The 24049-nt window shown below is 43.9% G+C and overlaps 1 protein-coding gene across 1 annotated transcript; it reads left to right on the top strand.

The window, feature by feature from the left end:
- Positions 1-20777, top strand: NIPSNAP1 (nipsnap homolog 1). Its single transcript, XM_054996977.1, has 10 exons — positions 1-137; positions 6131-6258; positions 7808-7853; positions 11440-11534; positions 12127-12197; positions 13485-13625; positions 15181-15212; positions 17010-17104; positions 18208-18291; positions 19317-20777. The coding sequence occupies exons 1-10, from the start codon at positions 52-54 to the stop codon at positions 19379-19381; spliced, it is 843 nt and encodes a 280-aa protein (XP_054852952.1). The 5' UTR covers positions 1-51; the 3' UTR covers positions 19382-20777.
- Positions 20778-24049: the final 3272 nt, after the last annotated feature.

The following is a 24049-nucleotide window of genomic DNA, read 5'->3' as shown; positions in this document are numbered from 1 at the left end:
CGCCCTCGGCCCGGTGCCTGCTGGAGGCAGGCAAGCGGCTGCAGAGCGAAAATGGCGGTGCGGGTGTGCAGGATCCCGGCACTGCGTTTGCTGCTGGCGCGGGGCGGAAGCTTCTGCGGAGCCCGCAGCGGCGCCCGGTGAGCACTCGGGGCTGGGGTGGAGAGGTAGCCCGGGCAGAGCCTGCGCGTCCTTCGCGGGCCCTCTCCCACTCGGCTCCCAGGCGTCTCCCCCCAGCCCACCCCGACCCTGGCCGGGCTGCAGGCCGTTCCTCCGTTGCGCTCCCCGTTGCTGCTGCTGCTCCGCCGTCCGCGCCCCTCTCTTTGCCGGCTGTCGCGCGCGCCTCCAGCTGTCTCTTGGGGAAGGCGCTTTACTTCCCAAAAGCACAGGGGAGCGCCGAGGCTCAAAGCTTCTTGCAAGTTGCACCCTCCCCTCTGGGCACGCCGAGCCTGCGCCTCTTTAGCGAGGAGGCAAAGTTGCACACGCTGTTTGTTCCTGTATTTAAGGCTTGAGTCCTGACAGTTATTTGAAGCTGATTTTTGGGGCACCCCAGAGACACACCGACCTCTCCTCTATATAGTGATCTGGAGTGTTTTGCCTCCTCGGCCCAAGTAGTTTTTTCTCCTCTCCCCCTTCTTACCTCCCTTGTCTTCCTTAAATAATAATCCCTGGAGCTCACTGGTCAGCACTTAAGGGCTGTGGGCCAAATCTACCCCAGCCACCTAGTTATTTCGTTACAGGCGCTAAGCCAGCAGCTAGCTGCAATGACTCTGAGGACAGGGGTGGGGAATCCTGTGTGTGTGTCCTCTGCCCCTGCTTTTTTGCTAAATGTCTAATTATTTAGATGAGCTGCTTTCTCCATTGGCAAGGCCTTCAAAGCAACATGAATCAATTTCAAGGCATAAAACCAATAAAACAGCAGTGCTTAAAATCCAAACAATGCCACAGTAGCCATAAAACCAGGAATCAAATCAACCACTTTTTGACACCTACAATTTTCTTGTATGCCTGCAGACAGGGCTTTTTACTTAGCATTGTATAATATTCCTTTTATTAGCTGATTAATATGTTTTTTATTTATTTGGCACAGATTCTTTCCTCCCAGCCCCTTGTTTACATCTGTAAGGTGGGGGAGGCTCAGATCCCGCTTTTGCTGCTAGTGGAGGGGGGGGGGAGTTGTGTCCTGTTGTCATATGGTTGTCTAATTTAGGGTGACCCTGTGCTAGAGTGCAAAGTTGAAATGTGCTGCTGTTGATTATATGATATAAATCGCAGGCAGTCACTTCAGACTTTGACAGATGAATGCAAGGCAATGTGCCAGTTTGGGATTGTGGCTCTCTGCTTTTTTTCCCTATTCCCACCTGTATCTTTTTCTTCCATTCCCATTACTTTAAAAGGCGCACATGGCCTGTGCATGTCTATACCTTTTACCCTTGCAATTCAAGCCTCTTCAAGCAGGGATCTGGGGAGGTTGGATATACACATTCTAAATAAATAAACAGTGGAATTCTCTCCTTTGCATCTGGGTTGTACTAATTCAGATGGCCGATGAGGGGCTTACACAATGGGAATATCCTCTATGCAAAAGAATTTCCTGAATTTAGAAGGCTGGCTTGTTCGAGGGATGGCTAGGCTAGAGTGTTTTTTTCCTGATACCTTGGATTCCACCCCCACCCACCCCCCATGGGGGAGCTTACCATCACATGGGTAATGCTCAAAGCAGTGTAGCCCATTGCGAAAAATGACTTTCCTCTGTTCAAATCTCCCTGCCCATTCCTCTTTGCTGCCTTTTTTTGTTTGTGTGCCTCTATTCTGGCTCTCAGTGAATTGTTTGTGTGTGTCTTCCACCACCATGCCTTCTTCTGTGCTTTGCACATGCCCATCTTACTTGGACATTGAATCCTTATGTACTTGGACAATCGCCTTTATTAAAAGCTCACCTTTCCTTCAGGCCTTGGAACTCTCATCCTTACGTGTTTTTCTCCTTGATCTGAGACGGAGTGGAGAATGGGTCTTTATTGGGGAAGAGGAGATGATTCTCTGCACTCTTCCTTAGAAGTTAATTCCATTGGAGTTAGTGGAACTTGACTGCCAATAAAAGGGACTTGGCAGTGACAAGGGAGTGGATTTAGGAGTGATGTTTTAAGCCTCTTTGCACTTGGAGGCACCTTCATGGTGCTTCTTTGGGGGAGGGTGTGGTGTGTGTAAATGGGGATTAGGCACTTTAATCATTCTTGGTTTGTACTGAGAACTCCATTTGTTTAAAAACGAATTATGGGGCAGGGACCCAGTTATATTGCTTTGTACCATCTAGGCATTGATCATAAGTGATGGTTTGAGCTGCCTCCAGTTGACTGCCTGTATGGGAGAATGTATGTTGACTAATGAACTTCAGCCGTGGAGAGAGAGCCAAGATCCTGCAGAAGGCATGGAGGGGATGATGAGTTGTGGTCCATTAATGCCAGGCCACTATGTCCTGCTGGTAGTTGTGCTGAGACAGTAAAATAAACTTGGAAATTGGGGGAGTGGGGAGACTCAAGCCCATTTTTTTCACCCTGAGTTTAAACTGGAGGCATGTGTCACATGTACGCATGAAAAGATTTACCTTTTGATTTTTTAAGGGATATCTGCTCTCAGAGCAGTCCATGTATTGTCTTCTGTATGAGCTGCTGGCTGCAGGAGGACTGGCCAGAAAGCTGGTCCAGAACAGTGATTCAGGCAGAGACATGACAGGCATCCATCTGCTGGCAGGATGATAGATGTTCGGGCAATCAGAACCCCACAAGGGGCTAGAAGTCTGCTTGGCTGATTAACTTGATACCTCTGCAATAGGTTGTTTACCATCTGTTCCTGGGATTAATAAATGACTAGTATTGGGGCAAAGGTCTTGATCCATAGAAAGCGTGTCTCTGTTTCTTAACCTTTTGTCTCCAAACAGGGGAAGATCATGGTTTCTTAGAGTATTGGATCCATAGGACTAGCTGGGGTGGATCTCCAATGGTCTACAGCGCTGTTTCCCAAAGTATGGGTCGGGACCCACTGGTGGGTCGCGAGCGGATATTGGGTGGGCCCTGAAATTGATAGGGCAACAGTCGCAACACATTGGCCGGGCCGTGTCGCTCGGCTGGCAACCGAACGGTTACTAATAATTTTTCACGGCGTGGCGCGGAGTGTGATTGTTCATCATGGGCGTGGGGCAGGGGCAGAGGCGGGGTGGCCGAAGGCAACTCGCGAGCCCGAGCGTCAGTCGTCACTGTAGTATTGGTCGTCGCATATTGTGTGTTTATTATCTTCTTAAAACTAAATAACGGACAAGTGGTTGAAACGGATAGCAAAAAGTACGCTGCCAGCAGCGGATTGTGTACAGAGCGATGAAAAAATAGAAGACATTATTTCGGATGACAAAAGTGACACTGAGCCTGACCTACTAGCTCCCTCTATGAGTTCACATGAAACAAAACGTCGAAAAGTTGTGAGAAAATATGATGTCGAATACCTGAAACTAGGATTCACGTGGAATCAAGATACGGTGGATCCATGCCCTCAATGCGTTATTTGTTGCGAAATATTGGCGAACGAAAGTATGCGTCCAAGTAAGTTGACATGTCATATAGAAACGAAACATTCCCATTTAAAAAATAAGCGAGTGGATTTTTTTCAAAGAAAATTATTGGATATGAAATCTTCAAAGAATATTGTTTCACATTTCATAAATATTAATGAAAATGCTACTTAAGCCTCATATCTTATTAGCTTAAGAATCGCCTGAGCAGGTAAACCTCATACCATTGGCGAGAATTTAGTGTTGCCATCGATTAAAGATGCTGTTGGAGTGATGTTTGGAGAAAAAGAAGTAAAGGAAATCGAACGTATACCACTTTCCAATAATACTGTGGCATGAAGAATTAACGAGATGTCCGAATGGGCAGAGGATGAGTTAATCCATAGAGTAGTTGGTAGTAAATATTTTACACTACAACTGGATGAGTCTACCAATGTGCAAAGCCTATCTCAGTTACTTGTTTTCATGCGTTATATATGGCAAAACAACACGCATGAAGATATCTTGTTCTGCAAAACAATTATTTGTGGAACTGACGAGTAAATTTTCAAAGAAATTGATTCTTATACAAAAGAAAAAGGGTTGGAATGGAAGAACTGTGTCGGCATATGCCCTGATGGAGCTCGAGCTATGTGCGGCAAAAATAGCAGTGTGGTCACGAGGGTTCTTGAACGAAGTCCCAATGCTTCGTGGACACACTGTAGCCTTCATAGAGAAGCACTGGTTTCAAAACCATTGCCTGATGATTTAAAAACAGCATTAAATACCGCTGTGAAAATTGTAAATTATATTAAAACAAGACCCTTACAAACACGTTTATTTCAAAAGCTGTGCGAAGAGATGGGTAGTCTCCATAAATCTCTTCTTCTGCATACAGAGGTACGTTGGTTATCCAGAGGGAAAGTACTGACAAGATTAGTGGAATTACGCAATGAAGTTAGAGTTTACCTGGAATGAAAAAATGAATATCTTGAATCTCTACTGGACGAAGAATTCATCCTCAAGCTCACATACATGGCGGATATTTTCTCAAAGTTAAACGAACTCAATTTGTACCTGCAAGGATCAAACGGATCCAATATTTTTGCAGTTCACGGTAAAATTCGAGCGTTCATGAAAAACTTATGTTGTGGAAGAGATGTATTGAGGAAGGCAAGTATGATTGTTTTGAAACATTTGAAACTTTCATTATAGAAAACGAAGTGCAGCCAGATATCAATGTAGTGTCTGCAATTTCCACTCATTTAACAGAGTTGAAAAATAACTTTGACGCCTACTTCGGGGAAGAGATGAAAAAGTTCGACATGATGAGCTGGATTTGTAACCCGTTTCAAGACAACATACCAACTGTAATGTCAACAAAAGCAAACGAAGAACGTATTGATTTATCAGAAGATACATCGCTGAAAAACACTTTTAATCGCAAGCAATTAACGAAATTCTGGCTTTCAGTTGCTGACACCTATCCCTGCCTGTTTGATGAAGCCATGAAAGTCCTCCTCCCCTTCACTACCTCATACTTATGTGAAGCCATGGTTCATATTAAAACTAAATACCAAAATAAATTGGATGTAACTAATTCATTGCGATTAAAAGTGACTAAAATCGAAGTCGACACTAAAGCTGTAATGGCAAGAAATAGGAAACAAATACATCCTTCTCATTGAAATATCACATCTTATATTTAGTAAGTAAAAATTTCAATTATAACTGGATGTTTTTCTTTTTTTAATTGAACAGTCCTTCACATAGTTACGATATGTATTAACGAGAAAATGCTGCAGCAGCAATATAACGCTGCTTCTTTTTCTTCATGTTAGGCACGGGTGCGTTATATATGGTTATTGTATTAGGTGGGTCCCGAACTTTGAAATTTTTTTTAAATGGGTCGCGGTCCAGACAACTTTGGGAAACACTGGTCTACAGGACTGTCTGCTTACCCCTATATATGGCTGTGTGAGATTAGGCAAGGCTGTTAGTTCTTAATTTTGCTCACTCTTTTAAAAAAGTTTGTATAGATAGTGTAGATTTTGAACAATGAGGAAAGTTGTCCTAAAAGGGCTTTCTGGAAGGTGGAAAGTTTGAATGCCACTGGGTTAAGTCAAATAAGTCTTACAAATGTAAGGGTCTGCAAAAATATTAACCTTCCCACACAGCACGTACCTTTGGGAGTCTCTTGAGGCCTTAAAAGAAAGAGAGGATCAGATCTTGCAAAGTTTTCATGCCTGGTCACCTGGAAGCAGTTTTAGTTCACTAGAGGCAGGCAGGTGAACAGGTGTAGTGGTTGGACTAGGATCTGGGAGACCCAGGTTCGAATCCTCAGTCTTCTGTGGAAGCTTGCTGGGTGACCTTGGGCTCTCAGCCTAACCTATCTTACGGGGTTGTTGTGAGGATAAAATGGATGAGAGGAGAATGGTGTACGCCGCTTTGGGTCCCCGTTGGGGAGAAAGATGGGGTATAAATGAAGTAAATAGAGGCTGTGGTGCACAGACCACCTGAACTTGCCTCCGTATTGCTCCTACCCCTTGTTTTCTTGTGTTCCACCATTTTGACTTCTGTGCCTTTTTCCAGGGACTACTCCAAAGACAATGAAAGTAGCTGGTTCCGCTCCCTTTTTGTCCACAAAGTGGATCCCCGAAAAGATGCTCATTCCAATCTTCTGTCCAAGAAAGAGACCAACCACCTCTACAAGATCCAATGTGAGCTGCCTCCCTGTGTCCTTTTACCTCCCTTCCCCTCTATGGTTACTTTGAGCCAGTGTGTGGCTACGAAGGTGGGTACTGCAGGGCAGAGTCTGGGGTACACAAGGGCTGTAGCTGCTGCAAGGAGTTGGGAATTTCTTGTCTTCGGTGCGCTGGCCTTATCCCATCTCGGGAGAACAGGTAGAACAGGTAAATGATAAGCAGTACAAGCTAGGGTTAGATGTCAGAGTCTCTCTACGCAAGACATCTGACACGTGAAAAACATGTGCAAGGAGATGCAATGTTAGCTAGGAAGGGTAGCTTAAAAAGACAGAAACTGCAGCAGGGTGAAGGGGCTGTGAAATGCCAGAAGGGAAACTTCAGCCCATTATAACCTCTCCAGGTCCAAGCCTAGCTTTGGAAGGCAACTCCAGCCCATTGTGATCCCACACAGTTTTAGACTGGAGAGGTGAAACTGACAGCCTTCTGGGAGGTGAAGATGAAATTAACAAACTCTCAGGAGTCTTTTAAAACTGTGCTTCCCAGCTAATATTATGTTTCTCTACACTTGACGAACACGTGCCGAGGGGTCTCGTGTAGGGAGATTCTCAGACTGGTCAAACAAAGACTGGGTCACGTGATTGGTCAAATATTGGTCAACTATTTTGAAAGCTTTAATTCTAACAAAAATTCAGCTTTAATTAGAAATAGGTTTGATACGATAACTGCACACATACATGAAATTGTTTCACAATAATCAACTAAGAAAAAAATTGAGTTTTCAAAGTAGTGACTTTATTGATGAGTGCCCTGATTCCTGTCAGCTGTTACAGCAGGTTCTTGGTCAGTGCTAGGCTTCTAGATCTGCTCTCAACTGGTGCAAGGCTAGGGGGCAAGCAGCTCTGCCCTTGCTAGCAAAGGATACCATACTGAAATAAAAACTACGCTGCCCCCTGTATGGTAGCATCTTTGGCTTCATTGAATATTTGACCTCAATCAAATAATAGGCTGTCAATAAAATGGAAGACAGGAAGATGATGTAATCCACTCTGAGTCCTTGTTGGGGAGAAAAGAAGGGTAGAAATGAAGCAAATAAATAAAATCGGCAAAAGGCTGTATTCAAGGGAAGGAGCTTGTACTACTTCTACTTAGTTACCTGTCCACCACTCAAGCAAGTTTCCACTGCCCTCTTCTCCACTCCACTGCCTTTCTGCTCTTGCCAATGCCATTCTCTGCTCCTCAAACTCCAGATTCAAGAAACTCAAATGTGGTGATGAGCAACTGTATGCTGAATATTAGTCTGTTTGGTTTTTCCCCTCGGAATTTGAATTCTGGAAACTGGATTCCAAACAGTCCCATTGGGCTTGTGTGATGCAGAAAACATGTTGGTGCAACAACATCACTATTTCCCACCTTACTGCTCCCCAGCCATGCTGTTGAGGAAAGCTGCTAGGCTGTCTCTTTACAGCCCATGCTGTAGCACTCCACACTGTTTATGTTCTTTGCAGACGGGGTGGGGGGGGGCAGCTTCTGACTTTTCTAACGCAGCTTTTTTTTCTCATTTCAGTCCACAATGTGAAACCTGAATGTCTAGATGCTTACAACAGCCTGGCGTAAGTCCCTTCAACCCCCACCCCCATTTTACACTAGATTTCGGGGCGCATACTCTTGGCTCGTGAAGGGTAGAGGCTGCAGGGCCTAGCTATTCCTGCACCGATTGAAGTTGCACTCCAGAATGTACTTTGTGGGAAATGGTGGGCAATGGCAGATAAGCTGCCTTTTGTCTGTCATCACTGGTGTTGTAGGGGGTGACAACGCAAAAAGGTTAGCCAAGGAAGAGTGTTTTAAATGTGCAGGACGTTCTTTCTTTTGTGGTATAAGCAATCACTAGTCTTGTGGCACCTTTTAGGTCTATCAAATGTATTGTGGCATAAGCTTGTATGGGCCAGAACCCCTATGCAAGATGCATGAAGTGGTTACAAGTAAGTTTGCATGTGTATACGTGTATACAGGGGTCATTTCATAGAAAAAGAGCTGGAGGAACTCATTAGCATAACTCACTAGCATAACTCATTAGCATATGCCACGCCCCTTACCATCACCTATCCTGGCTGTTTTGGACCCAATCCTGGCCATTCAAGGCTGAAATTGGGCCCAAAATTGCAAAAAGGGGCTGAAAATGGCCAAAAAGGGGCACAAAATGGTCAGGATCGGGCCGCTGCTGAGTGGGAGAGTGATCCACCACCTGTCAGAGGACCGATCCGGGCCGTTATAGCCCCAATCCAGGCTGAAACGGGCCCAAAATGGCCAAGAGTCAGGTGGGCGGGGCCACCTGACATGTGACCTGTTTGGGGAACTGCGTTCCTGTGCGTTCCCCCTCAAAATGAGCCCTGCATGTATATAAAAAGGAAGGGAAAAGCCATCTTTGGATTTGGTTTGGTTCCAAAGAGAAATCAAAAGATCAAGCAGTCCAAAGTGTCCGAGAAAGTACTTATTTTTTGGTGAATAAATATAAAGTAGTTATTTGCTTGCATGTATCTTATGATGGGGTTTTTTTGGTCTAAAAGAAATGCTTTGCACAGGATACAGTTGGTTTGGATGTAGCTGGTGATTGTGAACAAGTGTAGCACGATCAGTAGTGCAAATAAGCACCTTAAAGAGACAGTGTAATGATTTTAAATATGTGTGTGTGTCTTTAAATGGTTGGTGTAGTACAGATGAAGAGGGGGGTGAAAGAGCAGGATGAGTGAGTAATATGATTGGCTGATGACTGGAAGCATGGGCGGAGTGAACTGCAGTTTTTAGACAGAGAGAGAAAAAAGAGTCAGTCAGGGCAAGAGAGGCAAGCTGTGTGCAGCCTGATAGTATCTGAATTTCTGAGAGAAATATAACCTGTGTGGAAGCCTGAACTGTTTATGTTTGTGAAAGAACATTCAGTCAGGGCAAGAGAGGCAAACAGCCTGAGAAAAGATCTGAAGGACTGTGTCTATGAAAAGAAACTTTAAGAACAGAGCCAGTTTGGTATAGTGGTTAAAGAGCACGGGACTCTAATCTGGAGAGCCGGGTTTGATTCCCCACTCCTCCACAAAGCCAGCTGGGTGACCTTGGGCGAGTCACAGTTCTCTTGAGCTCTCTTAGCCCCACCCACCTCACAGGGTGATTGTTGTGGGGTAATAATAACACTTTGTAAACCGCTCTGAGTGGGCATTAAGTTGTCCTGAAGGGCGGTATATAAATCGAATGTTATTATGTTATTATTATAATGCTCTTTGAAACCATCAAGCTTAAGAAATAATATGAAACCGATACGCTTCTTATAAAATAAAAGTTTAATTTGTTTTTTTTTTAATCCCAGAGTTATTCCTATATCCCATTCCTTTCCTTGGGGGCACATAGTACCATGAAGGAGCCTGACTCTTGAGAAAATTTAAGTTATTTTGGAATATAATTCCTAGTGGCAGCAATCTACCCAGAGGGTGTAAAAGAAGAAAAGGGTTAAAGGCAAAATCTAACTGAGAGAAAGAAAGGGGCTATAACAGGCATGTAGACCTAGATAATTGTTGAGGTGACATTGAACAGATTTCAATTCTGCTGGTGGAAAATTATTTTGATTGAGTTGTCGGATTTGTTGCCAGTGGACACAGTGATGGTGGTAAGCATAGAAGGCTTTAAAAGGGGATTAGACAGATTTATGGCGAATAAGTCCATCAGTGGCTACCAACCATGGTGACTACAGGGAACCTACACATCCTGCGGCAGTACATTTCTGAATGCTAGTGCTAAGAGCCAAAACACACGAGAAGAAATACCCAGGTTCAACACGTGTTCTCTTACCTCAAGGTTTACCGGGATCTGTAGGCGTCCTGGAAGCTTAAAGTTTAGCATTTACAGAGCAACAGGAAGGGAAATACAGGCGCCTGTATTTCCCTTCCCCTTCCTGCTGCTCTGTAAATGCTAAACTTGTTCTCTTACCTCAAGGTTTGTTGGGAAGTGTAGGTGTCCTGGAAGCTTAAAGTTTAGCATTTACAGAGCAGCAGGAAGGGGAAGGGAAATACAGGCGCCTGTATTTCCCTTCCTGCTGCTCTGTAAATGCTAAACTTTAAGCTTCCAGGACGCCTACAGATCCCGGCAAACCTTGAGGTAAGAGAACACGTGCTGAACCTGGGTATTTCTTCTCTTGTGTTTTGGCTCTCAGAGGCACTATCAAGGGAAAGTCTTGGCCTCTGCATCCTGCCTGTTAGCCCTCCAGGACAGTTGGTTGGCCACTGTGTAAAACAGGATGCTGGAGGAGCCGGACCACTGATTCAGCAGGGCATCTCTATATAGCTACTGTTCCTTATTCCTAGAATAGCATCCTTGGGTATATTTTTGCCTGGATGAAATTATGGCCTGATGTTCATGTTGGGGGGAAAGTTTTATTACCTCTGTGTGCCAATTTTGAGGTTCCCCCTTCTCTCTTTGTCTGAATAATAAATCAAGGCTTCAAACTTGGTGATCTTAGAAGCAGAAAAGGTTTATTATGGGAAGTCCTCACATAATCCTGATGAACACTCTATTACAGCAGGGTGCATAACAATAAGTTGTCAGCATCTGCATTTATACCAGCAATACAAGACAATATTGTTTACAGTGCGGAGGATTTCATACAGTTCTATAAACAAACAGTCAGTTCTTCAGCTAATCAAATCAAAGTTACATGATTTCCTCAGTATAATGGGATTGACAGGTTATCATGACTAGCATTTAGAAAGGTCACTGTAATAAAAACATTCTGCATGGCACCATTATGTTTCGTAACATAACATAGGAAGGAACATGCCCAAGGCTGGGACTAAAAGTTGTGAACATAACAATTATAACCTTTGGTGTGTAATCAAAACTAACTTGCAGTGCTTGCTATGCTTTTTGAGGCCTTTACATTGTTATTGTTGATTGTAGGAACAAGAATGCAGAACATAGGGTGTAAAAAGGATTTTCTCACAGGCTTTGAGCAGTCCAGATCAATGAGTTTTAATTGGAAATCAATGGACAAGTTCTTTGATTATCAGGTCATGGGAGAAACAGGACATATTACAGTCTTGGAAAAGAGGCCAATTAGGAAGCTCCATGGCTCTTTGGACCCTGCCAGGCCAGCTACATATGAGTATTGACAACCAGCTAAGTCCACATCCCTCTGTTTATTCCATGTCTCCTTTGCAGGGAGCAGGTGCTTCCGAAGCTGCACTCAGATCCCGATTACCCATGTGACCTGGTTGGGAATTGGAATACTTGGTATGGTGAACAGGACCAAGCAGGTGAGGGGAGGGGGCAACCAAAGAGGTGCTCCAAATTTCATCTCGGCAGGACACTCGTAGCCTGGTAATGCAGCTTTAAAAAAAAGTTTCAGGAATTGTTTGACCAATTAATTAACTAAGCAGAACCTCTCTGTACAGAGGCTGTATATCATTTGTGTTCCAGAGCTTTGAATTTGGCTGGCTGGTTGGACTCATTCAGTTTCCCCGCTTATTACCTGGGGTGGAAAAGTAGTGACAAGTAGAGGCAGTTCTGGATAGGAGGTGCATTTCTAGTAGCCTGCATACCCGTGGTCTGTTCTCTGGAGCCAGAAAGGTGGCATCAATGCCAGCCTTGCCAGTTAGCAGGATAAGGTGGCCCTGCCTCAAGTAGTAGCTCTTGGGGGTGCTGTTGAAGGCCAGCAAATTTTATCATTCATAGTTTCGCTATGGGGGGCTGATGGTGGTGATTTTCTGCTTTGGGCATCCCAAGATGTCCTAGGCTGCTGTGGGTGGTGTTTTGAGAAAATGTGTCTTGGAGCTTGTACTCAGGCTTGGGAGCTTAGCTGGGGCTTTGACTGTGCAAAAATATGAGGCTTGCCTTTTCTCCCGGCAGTGCACCTGTGGCGATTCAGTGGTGGCTATCCAGCCCTCATGGAGTGCATGAACAAGTTGCGACAGAACCAGGTATTTGGCACAACTTCCCTTTTCTCTAAATGCTGCAGGTGACAAGGCAGCCCAGTGGCACAGCCAGTGTGGCATGTGCACCCCTAGTCCCACTCACTGAGCAGTCTTGGACAAATCTCTTCTGTTTCCTTTAGAAAAATGATGCCACATTTATCGAGTGCTTTGACATTTTATGAGATAATTGTCCACATGCTTCCAAGCTTCTTATTGTTGATCATGAGGACTAGAAACTTAATCTGCTGCTCTTAAATGATTTTATTTTTAAATTGGCAGAGCACTGCATTCTATGATATCGGACAGCCAGTGTGGTGTAGTGGTTAAAGGCTCAAATTAGAGCTACAGACATTTCAGTTCAAATCCCAATAAGCTAAAAAACTTGCTGAGTGGTCGTATGCTGAGAGTAGCTGTCCCCTCCTACCTCATAGGGCTGTGTAAGGGTAAAATGGAGAACGAGAGAACCATATATACCACTCTGAGCTCATTAGAAGGAGGGCAGGATAAACATGTAAGATCTGAGACTTGCACTGCGTTTATGTGGAATGGCAGTATACATCTAATTCTGAAGCAGGCATGAGAATGAAAGGATTTGAAGTTGGCCAATGTATTTAAAGAGCTGTAGAAATTATTAATAAATGAGAAAATGGATAAGGCTTAATTTAATGCCATTTAAAAGTCTTCTCATCTTGGGCCTTAAGATGAAAGGATCTCTATTCAGGGACTTACTGAAATGTTGGTTGGCAGCCTGGCTGTGGCTGTATGAGGGAAAAAATCAGTTTTACAATCCAAATATGCTGTACAGTGAAAAAGTGTCGTCGTCCCCTACTCTGCTATGCCTTGGAGAAGTCAAACTGAACACTGAAGTCTATCCCAGTCAAATGCAAGTGCTGCTCAGCCTCATCTCTGAATTCTTTCGCTTTCACATCAATAAGGACTAGAAATTTGCTTTTTTAAAAAAAGGTGAAGATTTCTTTACTAGAGAACCAAATTCTATGCTTGTGCAGTTACAACTTGTGCAGGACATCCACTGCCCTGCCTGCAATACTCCCCTACCTTATCTTCTAGTGCATTTCTTCTGCTTTTTTTACTTTTGGACAACTGCTGCCTGCCAGAATAAATAATACTGGATCTAATGGACCCATGGTATTACTCGATATGAGATTGTTTTCTTGGCTTGTAAAGTTTTCACGTTCCATGTACTGCCCCAACAAAGTTACAGCAGTCCAGGGCTTGCCCAGTTGGCCCCTAGTTGCCTGCCTAAATGTGTTCTTCTTCCCTTCCCTTTTATAGGCATACCGTGATTTCCAAAAGGAGAGAAGTAAAATGCTGCTCTCTCGGAGGAACCAGCTGCTCCTGGAATTCAGCTTTTGGAATGAGCCTTTGCCACGTGCTGGACCCAACATCTACGAGCTGAGATCATACAAGCTTAAGGTGAGTAGGGGCGACTTCAGTGCAGCAGGTGATGTTGGCTGTATCCATCCCAAAGGAGGAAGTGGTACTTGCCATACCTGCCTTGGGGATAGTAAGTGGGAACTTTCCTTCCAAAGCTGCAGCCTCCCTGGGCCAGTCGATGGAGAGGAATGGGAGAGGCAGGGAGCAGATTGGTTAGGCATTCAGTGAATGTCAGGGAAGCGAATGCAGGCTCTAGGTTGACTCCATATTGGGTCCTTAGTGTCTGGAGGTTTTGCTGACACCTCCATCGTGACCCAGATTGTGCAGGCATCTAAGCCTGGGGTTGTCTTAGCAAATACATTTTAGATTGAGTTTATCCACTGGGATAAACTTGTAGAGCAACAACTTCAGCTCCTTCATCTTTCCTTGGACTCCCTCCATTCAGTCGCCAGAAAAGAAGCCATGAGCACGATTAAGAACCATTTATTTAGGTATGATTGTAACAGCACACTTTGTAGAGCACAATGTATTTGCTCTACTCTGTTGATATTCTTACATCTGGTCAGCTTCCTGACTATTGTTCATATTTGACTGTTCCTCAGTCTAGGCATGCTTTTATGTTGGCACCTAAATACCTTCCCTTCTAGAGTTTTGCAAGGGAGGTATCGTAGGGTATAGAGTATTCTTGACAGAGTATGCAGCTGTAGTGTAGGTAGTGTGGACACTCTATATTATGTGACTTTTGAATGCAGCTATTTTTCTGAGGCTAGAAAGCTTTTAATTTTTCCTTTGCTCCAAAATACAGTCCATAGGGAGACAGAACCTTTTTTATTAGAAGATAATAAATAGACCTATCACTCTTTCCGTTGCAAAATTTTATGCACTCATGATTGATTTTCGCAGCCATTTAAATGTGGTCTAGTTTTTATATTTTAGTAGTCTGCTTAAAACTAATAAGTAAATACTTCACTGATTAGGGAAAAGACATTAGTTACATTTTTGACTGAATGGAAGCTGTTTATAGACTTTTTATATGAAATGGATAATAAGGACTTGATGCCATCTGGATTTATGGAGTAAGAATCATGAACAATAGGAAAAAAGAGGGCTCTTATGTTTAACTTAGAATGAGACTCTGAAAATGATCTATATTTGCGGCACAGAAAATCGGAACTCAAATCTGTAGTTTAGTTTTAGGGGTTTTTTCCTTTTCCTTTTCCTTTTTTCACTTATTTATTGTTAGTGTGTCTTCTTTTAGAATGTTGTTTTTTTATCTTCTGTGTTTGTTGTCTATAGCTTTTATGTTATTGTTTATAGTCTAAAGAAAGAAAAATTCCATCCCCAAACTAATAAGTAAAGAAACAGCATGATGGAGAGAGAGAGAGATTTTAGATTAAGTACTGGGTAGTTTCATGTCAGGAAACCACCCCTTAATGACAGATTCCGTGATCTATTCCTCCGACATCTGGGGTTTTGTTGAGTCCACTACAACTCTAGGAAGGAGGCAGCCACCCTTGTGAAATGCTATATGCATATATCTAAACCTCTGTATGCAAGCTAGATCACAGCTGCAGCTCTCTTTTCTTGCTTTCAGCCGGGAACCATGATTGAGTGGGGAAACAACTGGTAAGCAGCAGATTTTTCAAGTACCTTTTTAAAAGCACCTTTGCCTGTAAGATCCATATAGGGGGGAGTTAATGGATTGATTGCCTGGTGGTCTGTGACAGAACTGTGGGCTGCCCTACATTGAAACAATACGGTGATTTATGCTTTAAGTTTTCCTCCACTTTGAAATTGCCTGGAGCTCATCTCTTTTACAAACTCAGTTTTCTCATTTCAGTTAGTTGCATCTTTTGACACAATCAGCAAGTTCCCATGTCATGTTTTATCCATTTATATAGTGCTGGGGGATTGTGACAAGGCAGTTGGCTTGTGATTGATAATTTGGAGTTTTTCACATGGAAGTTTTCCAGCAGCTTGAGTGCTGACCCCTGGCATTGTTATCCCCCTTCCCTCTGGACTTTCTTGTTTTCCATTTGTTGTCTTTTCATATTTTCATTGTCAATTTTCTGTGCTTTCTCAAACCACTATTGATCCAATTCTCTGAAGAACAGAGAAATTGCGCAAAACTCCTAGATAACAGCGTCTTCCTGGCGTGATTTTGCGTGAGAAGACGCTGTCTTCTGGGTCTTTCACACAATGTTCTGCAGGCAGGTCAGACATGTGGAAACGGCCAATGTCATCAGAAAAAAAGCACCACACACGGGCACCCAAACCACAGGAAAACCTCAGTGTGAAAGACCCCTTTAGCCACCATCTCAATATTTTTCTGGGTCTGTTGTATCCAGATACCCTAATAAATACTAACTGAATATGTGAACTTTGGAGAGGGAAGAGAAACTGAGAGACTTTTTCCAAGTGACATGACAAACATAACTTTATGAATCCAAGATTTACGAGGGACATTAATTTGTATAATTCGTTTTTTTATTGGGAGGATAATGTATGCAAGTTTTGCATTTTGTGAACAAAGAAACAAAACAAAAAAAACAGGATTACCTAAATTTGGAATTGGAAGCAGTAGGTTGAAATGAACAAAAGGCAAAAAGTGCTACTTTAAGACTGCATTTGGACATTACACGTAGCTGTAGCTAAGGCAAAACATGCATAAACAGGACTTCTTCTTGAGACCTTACACTCATCTCTTGCTGAGAATCACAGTTATACAGTCTTGTTACATGGGTTGTATGAATGTATGTGTTAACCAGAGTTAGCCCCCACTCCCCGCCCCCAGATTGTAAACTAGAGTTTAATTGTCAAATCCAGGATTTGAATGTTAATGTGGGGGCAACTCTCGTTGATTTATGGGCTTGAATTAATACCTTCATGGATAACTCGAGTTCGAATTTAATAATTGCAGTTTTCAGCATGAAGCGGAGGCAGAGCGAGTCCCATGACAAGCTGGGTTTTTGTACATTTGTCCTGGTTAGTTAGTTCTCCACCATCCATCCACTCCTTTGGGTCCCTGCTATAGAGAAAAGCAGGATGTAAATTTTTAAAAGCAAAAAAAAAAAAAGTAAGTGCCAGGGTCCTAACCTAGAGTTTAATCAAGGATTTGAATGTCGAGCAGGGGGGAGCTGCTTCTGCCATTTTGTGGCACACATGCACAACTGCACAACCATCCAAATAGCTGCTGTCTAGGGCTTGCTATTGGGCACCTGTATGTGTGCTAACATGTAGCTATCAAGTAATTACATTATGCTAGTATGAGTCTACTAGCCTAGTGGACAGCATGTTTATTGTGGTACCTGCTTCACAGCATGCTCTTGGGGTAGTCGCTTGCTCAATCTGAGCATTATAGACATTTCCAAAACTATTTATGGGTGTTTTGTTTCCTTATTTCCTCCCTCTTGGCATTAACAGGGCACGGGCCATTAAACACCGCCAGGAGAATGAAGAAGCAGTGGGTGGTTTCTTTTCCCAAATTGGGGAGCTGTACGTCGTGCACCACTTGTGGGGTATGTGATTACCTTGAAACTGACCCTTTTTCTCTGAAAGGAATGGAGCTTTTGCTACCTCTGGTTCCTGCGTCCCTTGCCTGGGTGTTTTTCCTCCCACTCCAGGTTGTCATGCATCCAAGGGGTGAAAGACTCAGAATGGTATAAATGAGAGTTGGGGTGTGTGTGTGTGTGTATGAGAGAGATGATGCTTCAAATCAAAGCTAGCTGTCAGAATTGATGGGAGTAGCACCAGTTTAATTGTGTAGGGTTTTTAAAAAATTGTAAACCAACTTAGAGATCCTTCTTGATCAAAAGACAAGGTAAAAATCAAGCAAATAAATGTGCATGCCAAGTCAAACTAAAGAGCCCTCTTATGCAACCAGCAGAGTTGAGTGGTAATGTTTTTCTGTGGGAGGGTACATATCTGAATGTTTCTATAGGGTGGAGGCACAGAAACATTTGTATGCATTGGGGACCCTGCACATAGAAATCTCGCATGTCAGGAAGAAGGCTTCAGTTTAGCCTTCCCCAAGACACTTTTCTTCTTTGTGTGGAGAACTCCCCCTCCCCCTCCCCCTCCATGTTGGAGAGCATTCAAACATGTAGCCAGGCAAAGCTCTCGAGACCACTGATTATATAAACCGGTTCAGACTGCCTGAAATGATGCAGTTGTGGTCCCCTTTTTGTCCCAATAAGAGCAGCCCTGCTGAATCAGACCAAAGCTGTCCAGTAATTTTGGGCAGAGAAAGATCTTTCCCATCACCTGTTATTTGGAGTTGCTGGGGATTGAACCAGGGACCTTCTGTGAGCAAAGCATGAACTCTGCCACTGAAGCACGGCCCCTCTCGGTGATCCATCTAATCCAGCATCCATTTCCAACACTGGCTAGGCTGTGGGAACTCCAGGATCAGGTTGTAAAGGCAAACAGGTGTCCCCAGCTGCTTATCTCCCACGTGTAACATGGAAATCCTGTTTAACTGTTGTGGCTGTGAATTGGTCTAAATCTTTTAAAAACCATTTGTGAAGGTAAATTTCATAAGCAAATAGTGTATAAAAACAGAACACTCTCCATTCTTGTCTGGTCTAATGAGAACTCATCTGATTGTTGGTTCACCTTTTAGCATACAAAGATCTGCAATCCCGAGAAGAAACGAGGAACGCAGCCTGGAGGAAACGAGGCTGGGATGAAAATGTTTATTATACAGGTGAAGTATCCAGTTAGGCCACAGGGGGCTTCCTGTGTCTCTTTTCTTGCTCCTTTCCCTCTTCCAGCGCAAGCTTCCATATCCTCCTCCAAGCTTGCAGGGGCCCTCCTCTGCCCCCAGTGTTCCAGCTGAGCCCACCTCTGCCATCTAAGACGCTTGCTGTCTCTGCCTACTCTCACAGTAAATGGGCTCTGCATATTATTGTTGTTGTTATTGTTATTATTAACAGCATTCGATTTATATAACGCCCTTCAGGACAATGCCACACTCAAAGCAGTTTACAAAGTATCTTATTATTATCCTCACAACAATCACCCTGTGAGGTGGGTGTTGCTAAGAGATCTCCGCAAAGCTGAGATCACCCTGCTGCCTTCAAGCGGAGGAGTGGGGGATCAAACCTGGTTCTCCAGAGTCCTGCCGTTCTTAACCGCTACACCAAACTGGCATGCCCATCATTCTACCATGGGAGATGTGGACTCTGGCTTTATCCCTCCAGCACAATAATGATTCCTTTTTGCGGCCAGCAGTGAGAGGTGTATTTTTCTGGTGATCTACAACCAGGCCCTCTCTTTTGAATAGGAAGAAAAGTCCAAGAGATCAGAATCTACCATAGATATAAGGGGAAACCTTGGAATTATTCAGAGCTAAACAGCCATCTCCCTGCCTTCCCTTTGTATCTTGGAAAGCATGCACTGATAATTATATAAAGCCGCAACAGTATTGTTGGTGTGACTTGAAAAACATTGACATGGTTCTCATAAGACCATCCCTACAAGAACAGGCATTTCTGAAATGTTCCTCCTGTTAAAATCAGGCAAGGCGTGAAGAAGCAATCTCCCTGCTCACTTTTTTAGGCTTTGTTGGGTGACAGAAAGAACAGTGTTCTTCTCAACCAGATGATGTTGATGGATTTTCGGATGGATCTATGATGGAAGGTCTCTCTGAGTTCCTTTATTGGCAAATGATCATATACTGTTGGCGGTCGAGCAAGGAGGATTCTGACTTTTCATCCTTTGTCTTCACAGTGCCTTTGGTTCGGAGCATGGAGTCTCGGATAATGATTCCCTTGAAGATCTCACCTCTGCAGTGATGCCAGCCTCCTGCCTGTGCACCTTCAGCCACTAGCCTTGACAGCTGTACAGAAAGAAACGAATCTTGCCTTCTCTCCATTCCCTTCCAGCCTCCCTCTGCCCACTCCTTTCGCCTGCTGCTTCATTTTGTAGGCTGTGTGAGTTTCTACCCTTTTGTCAGGCTGCTGACCTTTGACAGAGACAGCGTGTGCTGGACTGGGCTTTCCGCTGGGCTCACATCAAACTGCACGGAGCCTAGAGTGGGGTATCCCCACCAGCCCTAAGGCATGCTCCAGAAGTGGTTTCTTTGGGAACCAGATGGATGGACATACTGTGCCTGATAAACTGCTGATGGAAGCTGGCAGTTCTTCTAAGTGCACGAAGGACTGAATGAAAACTGGAATATTTTGTGCCCAGTTCCTCTTGCAAACAGTCTTGTACCTTGGGGCGGAGGGGTGGGGAGGTAATCCTGGTTATCAGTCTTCACTGGGACGTTCCTGCTTGCTCTCTGGATGTGTGTATCTCTTGGTATTGCAGCCCAGCACATGGGCAGATGAAAAGATGTCGCCTTCTGGCCTTACACTTGTGTGTCCCAGATGATGAGAAGCCCTCCTATGGCAAGGTGTGTTGTCTGCTTTAGGGCTGGGGGAGCCAGATGTGATTAAGATGTCATACCACGGCCCAAAAATGTTGGTCTAGCCACCAATGACTGTACATTCCTCTTCTGTAGTGCAGAGAAGGTTGGCTTGTCTTCCAAGACCCCAGCGGTGGCTTTGGGAGAAGTGATGCTTAATGTTTCCTGTATCCTTCTTTGTACTGGCTACTTGGTGCACTTCAGTCTCTTTCTTCCCCTCTGCCCCAACTACTTCTGTTCCTGCCTCCCAAAGTAGCTAGGCTTCAGTCTGATACTTTGCACAGCTGCCTTAGATGTCTTCTGACAGTAACGTCATTGGACTTGTCTAGTTCAGTCTGAGCTATTCAAGTTGCCAGGGACCCAGCAGAGGCATTGAAGATATCTGGATCAGTGTTCACCATCAGGCATTGTCAGCTTGCAAAAGAAGCAGCCCTGAGTGAAGTGGCTCTCTGCATTCTCCCAGTTTTGGAGCTAGGGGGCTATTCCTTCTGCCAACTCCAAACCTCTCTATGGGAATGCACAAGACCAAAGCAGAGTTCTAGGGATGTGTAAGAGCTCTCATCACCTGCTTTTTGGTTTTCAGTTTGGTTTTTTCCTACAGAAGCCCTCTAGCTGAGGTAGGAGAGGCCACAGCCAGGGATTTCAGACTGTTGACAAGTGTGCACATTGGGGTGGGGAGGGTGGACTGTAGAAAACATGCTTGTTAGGGAAAACTTCCTTTTGTAGGGGACCATGTAACCAGCCTAAACCACACCTGTAATTAAATACTGAACATGCTGGTATATGTTCTTAAACAGTGTTGGGTCGGACAGAGTACGAACACACACATGCATGTACTTTGCCTGGAGTAAAATTCCTCTGCTCGTGGCATTTGGGTAGCAAAATTACAGGGATCTTCACCAAGTCTTCTGAACTACAAGGCGGGCTAAGAAGTATAATTCTGTGTGGGAACTGACAGCCCACTCCGATCCATTTTTATGTAGCACCAAGTCACTGATTTTAGTGGGACTTGCTCTTAGTGCATTCTGATGGCATTACATGCCACTCTCTCAAGCAGAAACATGTTGGCGCTTGTCTCTTTGGAGATCAGAGTCAAAATACATTTCACTCCTCCGTGACAAGCTACATGAAGAGGAGCAGGTTTGGTAACACTCTGGATGCGATCGTGGTGTACTTTCCAAAGATGCTGGGAACCTGCTGTTCCTGTAAATGAGTTCTCAGCATTCATGCCACTGAGAACATGCCCAGTCCTCTGTAGGCTGGAGGGAGCTTCTTTTATAAAATTCTATTTTTTGGCATAGCTGGGGAGTCCCCAGCCTTGGCCTGGTTTTACTGCCTTTGTGACTGGCAAGGGCCATCGCTTTACTATTAGATGGGCTGAGTGATGTAGATCTGCCACTGTGAGTGTAAGCTGCTTCAAGCATTTCATATATAGTTGGGATGTCAAGGCTTGAAATGCATTCATGTATTCTACGTTCTTCTGGTTCAAAATCTTCTGCAGGCACCTACGTTGAAAAAGAAAACAATCCACAGTAAAACTCTACAAACAGCCAGGAATCAAAACCATAAAGAACTGTAATATTAAGAGAACCAGACATAGAAGTTAGGGAAAAAACTGCCTCCAACTCAACCAAAAGGACTGGGTGAATTTGTAGAAAAGTATCAGCTATCTCCTAAAGCTGTGTGTGGGAATTCCAGGGCTGAGGTGCCACCATGCCTGCCTCCCACCCGCCTACCCTGAAGAAGGGTATCCCTGGAGCAGAACCTTTGTTGAGGATCTGGAAGTATGTGGGAAAGCAGATAGTCAAGTACACTAGTCCAAAACCAATTAGGGACTTAAAGGTCCAGCACTTTGAATTGTGCCTGGAAGTAAATAGGCAGCCAATATACAATTCATTTAAAACTGGCAAACAACATGCTCAGTAATTTATGCCAGTCAGCAAATCTTGTGGCATCTGAAAGACCACTGCCAGTGTGGTTACCCAAACTTGCACAAAGTTAAGAAATATGACAGAGAGTACCTCTTCCTGGGGTCAGATCTAATCATACTCCAAGCTGCAAACCTCCTTCAAAGGCCACCCAGAACAGGCTGACTCCTTTGCTCCCTGACTGGCAACAATTATTGACTAAGAGCACCTCCATCCTACCTGGATTATATTTCAGGGAAAGCCTCAGGCCCAGGGCTTTTTTTCAGCAGGAACACAGTGGAACGGATTTCCAGCACCTCTTGAAAGTGGTCACATGGCTGGTGGCCCCACCCCCTGGAATGGCCATGTGACCATTTTCGCCAAGGGCGATTTAAACTTTAAAAAACTCCCTCCTTGTTCCAGCTGACCCAAAGTGACATCATTGTGTGGTCCTGAGTTCGTCACTGAGTTCCTCCACCTCTTTTCCCAGAAAAAAGCCCTGCTCAGGCCACAGGATGGAGCTGCAAGCTGGACATTTGTTCCTCTGCTATTGTCTCTAGCTTTTGTCATGAGAATTTTGCTGCAAACTGTTTCAGTGCTGAAAAGAACTGCTTGGGAGAAAGCACTTGACCTGATCTGGCCAAAAGTCAGCTGAGATGTCACATTGATGTCACACACTCTACCATTACATTGCTGTAGAGTGTGTTCAGTGCTCAAAACAATTCATGTGCATTATAACCCTTACAATAACCATGCAAAGATGGTTACTGTAATTATCACAGAGAGAGGGGAGAGGGTATTGGGGCTGGGGAGGGGGATGCCTAAAGCACCTTAATGAATGCATGGGAGAAGTGACGTTGGAACCAAAAACTCTGAACCATTGCTCAGGCTTAGCCACTATCAATACCAGCTGAGCAGTAACAAGGGTGTGCATGCGTGCTTCTCTACACGTGTGCGTGGACCCCACATGCATAGAGTGACTTGTCCCATGGGGCAGGGAACCACATCAGGGATCAAAAGAACTTGCTCTTTGCAACCTGTCATTGGCAAGAGTGTGGGTTCTGTGCCGCCTGTTAATTTCATACAATCCATTTATGAGTGGCTGTTCACAAAGCTATAATCCATTTGGCAAAATGCAGCACTGTAAAGGCTGCTGATCCCCAAACGAGAAACGGGTTCTTGGGTCAGAGCAAGAGGAAAGCAGAGATTGAGAAATTTTCTGGGCCTGGCTTTGGGTGATTATGAATTCCTACAGCTGCCAGGCTGGTTTAAGGTATGTTGGTGATTGTGACCCCAAGATTACCTTCATGGGTATCCGTGCATGCAGATAAGCTCCACAGGAGCCGTAACTCCATGGCAGACTGATTGAAAGAGAAAGCATGTGGACTTTAAGCCTAACAGAAAATGATCTTTCTAAAACGGGCAAATAAAGCCTATAAGTTGAAAAATAAGAGAGTCTTTAGTGCTTTTTCCTCTACTACCTGCCAAATACAGGGTACCAGGCAAGGTCCCTCAAATACAAATAGTTCAAGACTTAACAGAGTTGCTGTGTAATCCTACATGATTGCTCCAGTCTAACCCCTTTCAACAAGCTTGCGCTATTACTTTGAGGTCTAGAGTCCACTTTGTCAAATGCATGAAGCGTGTGTTATCTCATATAACTAGATGGGTATAGAGAGGAAACATGAGCAGTGATACCCAAAGTCCATGAAATACAAAGTGTACAGTCGGTGATATCTGAGCTGTTTGCATTTTGTTGCTTTCGGGTCCCTGTTACTTTTTTTTCTGTACATCTGTTTTTGTGTATAGATAATCTACATCTTATAACACTTCACTCATCTGACGAATTCATGACGTGTTATCTGATGATGGAAAGGCATGCAGACATGCTGTGAGGCCATCTTTTTGTGGTGTAGTGGTTAGAAAGGCTGGGGATAAGCTATTTATTAACTTCATTTATATATATATATATATATATATATATATATATATATATATATATATATATATATATATATATAAAAATGATGTAAATATTGATAAAGTATAGACAAGTTCTGGGTTCTTAGAAAAAATGCCATGTAACATCTTGTACCAGAATTATGTTAAACATTTCACAAACAGAATTCCTTGGCTGAAAACCTGAC

The sequence above is a fragment of the Eublepharis macularius genome, chromosome 13 (assembly GCF_028583425.1).
Source record: "Eublepharis macularius isolate TG4126 chromosome 13, MPM_Emac_v1.0, whole genome shotgun sequence".
Taxonomy (NCBI): Eukaryota; Metazoa; Chordata; class Lepidosauria; order Squamata; family Eublepharidae; genus Eublepharis; species Eublepharis macularius.
This window is presented reverse-complemented; position numbering and strand designations above follow the sequence as displayed.

Excerpts from the sequence above, each read along its gene's own strand:
- NIPSNAP1 (XM_054996977.1), top strand. The coding sequence starts at position 52 with ATGGCGGTGCGGGTGTGCAGGATCCCGGCACTGCGTTTGCTGCTGGCG. Across the intron at positions 138-6,130 it reads GGAGCCCGCAGCGGCGCCCG|GGACTACTCCAAAGACAATG; the intron begins GTGAGCACTCGG and ends GCCTTTTTCCAG. Across the intron at positions 15,213-17,009 it reads ATTGAGTGGGGAAACAACTG|GGCACGGGCCATTAAACACC; the intron begins GTAAGCAGCAGA and ends TGGCATTAACAG.